This window comes from Arachis ipaensis, chromosome B01 (assembly GCF_000816755.2).
Source record: "Arachis ipaensis cultivar K30076 chromosome B01, Araip1.1, whole genome shotgun sequence".
NCBI lineage: Eukaryota > Viridiplantae > Streptophyta > Magnoliopsida > Fabales > Fabaceae > Arachis > Arachis ipaensis.
Window position 1 is genome coordinate 125,623,248 of NC_029785.2, and position 7,021 is coordinate 125,630,268.

Below are 7,021 nucleotides of genomic sequence, written 5' to 3' on the forward strand. Positions count from 1 at the left end.
TCACTAGTCAGATATTGCTTGCTGCGTTCAACCAAACCGAGTGGTTATTAATTAGTTATTCTATTCTATTTCTGCAACGTGCATGTTTTTTCTCATTAATATTAATAAATGGTATGTATAACGCGGTACCCCGCTATAAGCTATAGCTACAAGTCATAACACGCAACCTAACAATAAGCCTTTGAGAAAAGAAGAAAGCAATCAGGTTCCTCCCTCTCATCTCTTCCCTCTGTCACCACAACTTCCAACTACCACACTGAGGTACGTTAACCACATACACTGCTACATGGATTTCTCATTTCTGTTTCTTTCTCTATTGGTCTCTATGTGTTGGATAATTGAGTATGTTTTGAAAATTCTTTTATTTGCGGGTCTTATTTGCCGTCCTATGCTCTCCACTTATTCAACTTTTCAAATTACCAACTCAAGCAAACATTTTTCCGTAGTTTTGAGGTAGACTAATCATCATTTCCCTGAAAACTTGGCCATCTTGGAAGTTGGAACTTCAGAGCTAAAAGTTAAACCATATTTCTCAGGAATATGAATAGATAAATTGCTATTTTTGTCTCTTACTTTTTGATTGGTTGGAGGATTTTACCTCTTACTACTTGATAGCTAATAGCTATATAGTTTTTTCGATGAATATTGATGGAAATCTATGATATATTGATTCCCTTCCCTGTTTTGGATCCCTATGTGGTTATTCAAATTCTGAAATTACCCAGAAAGAATTGTAACTACTTCCATATAGGATTCTTGTGGTCAACTATGTGTCCTTTTCTTCTAAGACTTTCCCCAATTCAGTTTCAGCCTGGTAGAGGGTATGTTTAGATCAGGATTACTAGTGGATCTTCCATGTTTTCCATTATGTATTTCTAATTTCTTTATTTATTTCACGGATTGATTAGTGACTCTGGATTCTTTTGTAGATTTTCATCATTTCTCTGAGTTTCTACTTGCTTTTCATGACATATCTTCATCATTAGATCTTGATTTTTTATGAAATTTTAATTCATTTTCTCTCTTCTCTTATTATGCAGATCAAACTTTTCGTCAATATATTTGTGAATTAGCGCTAGACACCACTATTTAAGAGCCTTCACTTCTTGTCTGGCTGAGTAAATTAAACAATTTTGTACATGCAAATATCTGAGAGAGATCCAAGCCAAGCTGGTATCCAAGCATGTATCAAATGCTACAAAGCAATCTATGCCACAGTATCCACCATGATAATATGATGAAGGGAGCCACTGTTTCGTTTGAATCCTGCAAGGATCAATACTTTACCCTGGAATCATCCCCAGCAACCACTGAGCTCATAGGTTGTGAAACTGATTCCCCTTCCTATGCCAGTGGATTATCTTCAAATAGGAGTCCATTTTCCCCACAAGTCTCTCAGTCATGCTATTCAGATAACCACCACTCATCCGACAACACCTATGGCTCGCCTTACTCTAGCGTTGATGATGGGAATGAATGGAAGCACAAGCTCAGAGAACTCGAGATTTCGTTGTTGGAGCCTAATGAATCAGATGCTGCTGACAGTTATGACAACAACTGTGTCCAAGGTGGCCTCACCACAGCCTCTCCAACAATTGAATATGATTGGGATCAGATTGTGCAGATGATTCCAAAGTTAGAGCTGAGAGATGTGCTGGTTCGATGCGCGCAGGCCGTGTCTGATGATGATATAGCCACAGCAATTGGTTGGATGGATAATGTGTTGGGGAAGATGGTATCAGTTTATGGGGAACCATTGCAGAGGCTAGGTGCTTACTTGTTGGAGGGGCTAAGAGCAAGATTGGAGTCATCTGGGAGCATGATATACAAATCCTTAAAGTGTGAACAACCAACAAGCAAAGAACTGATGAGTTACATGCACATATTGTATCAGATTTGCCCATTTTGGAAGTTTGCTTATGTAGCTGCAAACGCAGTCATCTTAGAAGCAATGGCAACTGAGTCCATGATTCATATAATCGATTTCCAAATCACACAGGGCACACAGTGGCTTTTACTTATTCAAGCTCTTGCACATAGGCCAGGTGGACCGCCGTCCATTCGCATAACCGCCGTGGATGATTCCCAATCCATTCATGCTCGCGGCGGAGGACTTGAGATTGTTGGACAACGGCTCTCGGATTTCGCCAGGTCTTGTGGAGTGCCATTGGAGTTCCACATTGCTGCAATGTGTGGCAGCCAAGTTGAAAGAACAAATATAGTGATTCGAGCCGGGGAAGCTCTGGCTGTAAATTTTCCTTATGTTCTGCATCACATGCAGGATGAGAGTGTAAGCACGGAGAATCACAGGGACAGATTGTTGAGATTGGTTAAGAGCTTGTCTCCCAAGGTTGTGACACTTGTTGAGCAAGAATCCAACACCAACACTTCATCTTTCTTCAACAGGTTTGTGGAGATAATGGATTACTACACTGCCATGTTTGAATCAATAGATGCCGGGTGCCCGAGAGATGACAGGAAAAGGCTGAATGCGGAGCAGCACTGCGTGGCGCGGGACATAGTAAACATGGTGGCTTGCGAGGGGGTGGAGAGGGTAGAGAGGCATGAACTTCTAGGAAAGTGGAGAATGAGATTCTCCATGGCTGGTTTCAGACAATGGCCGTTGAGTCCTTCTGTGGTGGCTGCTGTCCGGAACATGTTGAAAGAATTCAATGGAAATTATAGGGTTGAGCAGAGAGATGGTGCTCTCTATCTTGGATGGATGAGGAGAGCTATGGTTACTTCTTCAGCTTGGTGCTGAGTGCTGACTCTCTTCAGTTTAGCATTGATTTTTTCGGTTTAGCTATGTTCCAATATGTATGTAGTATGTACCCTTTTGAGCCATAAAATAACCCTAAATGTCAATACTATTATTCGAATCTGCATTAGCTGCTAAGCGTGCCTGTTTGTCTATGAGAAAAAATATGTGCATATGCTAAGGATGAATTTATATATGTGCGTCCCTATCTTTCTTTATTCGTTAACATAAACATCAAGCCCCTTGCGTTTGATCCGTTCCAAAATGGCGCCTTCGAAGCTGCTTTACCTCGTTCTTTGTTAATTTGAAGCTACTATATACAGCGCTTCAAATTCTTAAACTGGAAACGGCTTTCCAGGACATCCCAAACTCTTGCTCTTTTGGCTCAAAAAGGCAAAATATATCCTAATTCATTATTGATGGAAGATTTTACAATTGTCTTCATGTGAAGATGTTTTTTTATAAATTATAGAGTTTGATTTTGATATATATTTTTTTTTTGAAAGAGAAACTCAACATATAAAGTGGAGCATAGATAACACACATTCGTAAGACAACACAGTCAAAAAGACAAACCATGTAAACATATAGTAACATATATCCCTTTGATATCTTCGGTATTGCCATCAACAATAAAAGAGATCCACACCTAACCACTTCTTGTAACTCAGAAAGGACATGTTGATAATCTCCTCAACTTATTTTCCTTTATTTTGGAAGATTCTCCTGTTCCTTTCCAACCATAAGTTTTAAGTAATCGCACAAAAGCACATCATCCATTTCTTGCACTCTGCCTTCCTTTGTGATATCTCTGTCCAGTTTAAGAAATGCTCCTTCAACGTACCCGAGCAAGACCATTGTCTACCAACATACGATAACCATGCACACCAAACCTGTCAAGAGAAGCTACAGCCAAGAAACAAGTGGTGACTAAACTCAATACTTTTGTTACATAAAATACACAAGGTATCTTGTTGGTTAATAGCCTCAAACGGACTCAGGCTTTCCTTAGTATTGACCCTTCCAGTCAAAACAAACCAAACAAACAACTCCACTCGTGGAGGGACTAGTCCTTTCCAAATAATTTTAGTAAAGTTGTAGCTTGTGACATCCTCCGAGATCATTTTCACCTGCATTACCTGTACAAAAAAGTTAGTTGAATAAATACCATGTTTATCATATTTTCGCACAACCATAACCTCTCTGTCATGTGCAAGTCTGACCGGCCTTAATGCATCATGTAGCTGGTTCACTAGATCCAACTCCCATTGGAACATTTGTCGTCTCCATTGAAAGTTCCACATGCACTCTAACCCATTCCAAAACCCATAATCCCCTATCACTGATCCTTTTTTGTTTGAAACAGAGAAGAGTCTTGGAAAGCGATCTTTCAACGAACCTCCAACAAGTCAGACATCCTCCCAAAAACGAGTACCTCTCCCATCCCCACTTCCATAGACAACACAGTAATCATCTTCTGTCTCACTTCTTGATTCGTGAACTGTACTTGACAAATATCCCTCCATGCCCCTCCTCCCCCCCTTTCCCAAGCAGGTATTTCTTGATTGACCAGGGACACATTTGGATCTAGGTTATTGCAGGAACAAACCACCTTCTTCCACAACGAACACTCCTCCTTTGAAAAGCGCCACCATCATTTAGACAAAAGAGCTGTGTTGCGGACAACAGCATCTCCAACTCCTAATCCGCCTAACCTTTTAGGAGCCTGCACCACTTCCCACTTAACTATAGCCATACTATTCTTCTCATCCTCCTTACTCCAAAGAAATCTTCTCTGCAAAAAAATCAACTTCTCTGCAACAGCCCTGTGCATCTTATATAAGCTCAAATAATAAATCGGAAGGCTATTTAACACAAATTTGATAAGCACCAGCTTACCGGCATTATTAAGAGCCTTGGCCTTCCAAAGGCTGAGCTTTTCCTCCACTTTGTCTATTATTGGCTTCTAAGTCTTAACCAACTTTTGGTTAACTCCTAGCGGGATACCCAGGTATTTTACTGGAAGAGTGGCGTCCTTACAGCCTAACACCCTACACATACGTTGTACCCACTGCTCGTTACAGTTAATAGGAATCAAGCTAGATTTATCAAAATTAATACTTAATCCTGACATCAATTCAAAGCAACGAAGTAGCCTCCTGTAATTCTTGATGGTCTCTTCCTTAGGTGGGCAGAACAAAATCGTATCATCTGCAAACTGAAGATGCGACAACTCTATATAATCTCTCTCTACCAACAACGGGGATATACGACCGTTCCTAATAGCCTCTCCAATCATCCTGTGTAGCACATCAACCACAAGTACGAATAAGAAAGGAGACAAAGGATCACCTTATCGCAGTCCTCTTTCCATCTTGAAAGGCTTAGAAGGCGAGCCGTTAATCAACACTGACATAGAACACGTACTGACACATTCCATTACCCAACCCTTCCATCTTCGTCCAAAATCCATCTTTTGTAGTACAAGATCCACAAAACTCCACTTAACCCTATCATATACTTTCTGGAAATCCAATTTTATAATTGCCGCTTCCTTCTTCTTCAGTTTGAACCACGGGACAATTTTGCACGCGATAAGGGCCCCATCATGAATCTTTCGACCTTTGACAAAAGCACTCTGTGTCTCTCCTACTAGCCCTGGCATAACTGCTCGCATTCTCCTTACCAGCAACTTCGAGATCACCTTATACACACACTCCACCATGCTAATTGGTCGCAAGTTTTTTATTTTCTTAGCACCAGTAAACTTGGGGGCCAACGCCACCCACGTAACATTAGCATCTGCGGGTAGCTTCGAAGATTGGAAGAAATTCAGTACTGCTATCATAAATTCATTGCCAATTTCATCGCATCACTTCTTTATGAAGTTCATGTTGTAGCCATCACATCCTGGAGCCTTGGATGATTCACAATCCCACACTGCCTCTCTAATCTCCTGAGATGTCGGTAGTACCTCTAAAGCTATAGCATCCTTCTCACCGATCACATCCACCAGACCATCTCTGAACCCCACCAACGGAGATTTCTCTTGATGATATAAATTTTTGTAGAACTCGTTGATGGCAATTTGATCCTAACTTGATTTCTTATCAAACGTCCATTAATGACCAGTGTATCAATCCTATTATTCCTCCTCCTTGCAGAAACTAAGTTGTGGAAGTATATTGTATTTTTATTCATATTCCTCGCATGCCTAGTCATCCATTTCTCACAGCACACAACTAATGCCTTCCTTCTTTTCTCCACTGTTTCATCATAAACTCCGTTACCCACCATGTCATCTAACTTCTTGATCTTATAAAAATGTTATCTATTAATATATAATAGGAGAGTTATATATGGTTGGTTATTTAACAAGTGTCCAACATATATAATTAACAAGTATTTTACTTGAATGATTGACAAGTGTCATGTTTATTCAAAATTCAGAAAAAGTAATACATGATAATATAAAATAAGCTATTATTGAATTCGATGTACATATTGGATATTAAGCAGGACTTTAAATTTCAAATCTAAAATCATTTTGTTCTAAAATCATTCTTTCTCTTATTCTCATACATAGAGTAAATAGGTAAAATTGTCCTTGAAAGATATCCTGATCTCCATTTTGGTCTTCAAAAGATAAAGTTAATCGAAATCGTCTCCGAAAGATACACGATTGGTCACGTTAGTCCTTCCGTCAGTTGGATGATGACGTGGGGACTAATGCCACGTGTCACAAGATGATTGGTTAACGTGTCAGCTCAGTGACACGTGACATGCCACGTGGCACTTGACATGTAAAAAAGTTATTTATAATCAAAATAATCATTGAAAGTTCAGACGTAAGTCATTTTCATCCCTGAAATTTTAAAAATTAATCAAATTAGTTTTTATATAATTTTTTTTATTTTTTCTTGATAATATTAAATTTAAAATATTTTTTGATACTACTAATTTTAATAGAAATGTAATTGACAAACAAAACATTAGTAATTGTATCTTTTCTTCTTAAAATTTTTTTTAATAAAATTATCTCTCTCCTTTAATTCTTGTCAAAATCTCTCTTATTCTTTTCTATTCTAAAATCTTTTTCTTACATTATTACATTTTGGTGGAATATATATATATACTCAAAATTAAAATGTAAGTATTTGTTAACCTAAACAAAAGTTATATACTCAAAATCAAAATTTATGTATGTTAACCTAAATGAAAGTAATACCGTAATGAAAAAAAAGATGTATAAATTTTTATTAA

The 7,021-nt window shown here is 38.5% G+C and overlaps 1 protein-coding gene and 1 long non-coding RNA gene across 4 annotated transcripts; one reads left to right on the plus strand and one right to left on the minus strand.

Annotated features, from left to right (window-relative positions):
* On the plus strand, nt 1-2,976 carry LOC107636708 (scarecrow-like protein 13). 3 transcript variants are annotated; one of them, XM_016340203.2, is made up of 2 exons: nt 1-261; nt 1,041-2,976. In XM_016340203.2, the coding sequence occupies exon 2, from the start codon at nt 1,184-1,186 to the stop codon at nt 2,759-2,761; it is 1,578 nt and encodes a 525-aa protein (XP_016195689.1). In that variant the 5' UTR covers nt 1-261; nt 1,041-1,183; the 3' UTR covers nt 2,762-2,976. The 3 variants fall into 3 exon arrangements, with proteins under 3 accessions (XP_016195689.1, XP_016195696.1, XP_016195701.1); XM_016340210.2 differs by lacking the exon at nt 1-261 and adding an exon at nt 274-453; XM_016340215.2 differs by lacking the exon at nt 1-261 and adding an exon at nt 460-821.
* On the minus strand, nt 2,754-6,959 carry LOC110263102. Its single transcript, XR_002348162.1, has 2 exons — nt 6,924-6,959; nt 2,754-2,892 (listed from the first exon to the last, which is right to left on the minus strand). It is a non-coding gene; the product is annotated as an uncharacterized LOC110263102 (long non-coding RNA).

Excerpts from the sequence above, each read along its gene's own strand:
- LOC107636708 (XM_016340203.2), top strand. The coding sequence starts at position 1,184 with ATGTATCAAATGCTACAAAGCAATCTATGCCACAGTATCCACCATGAT.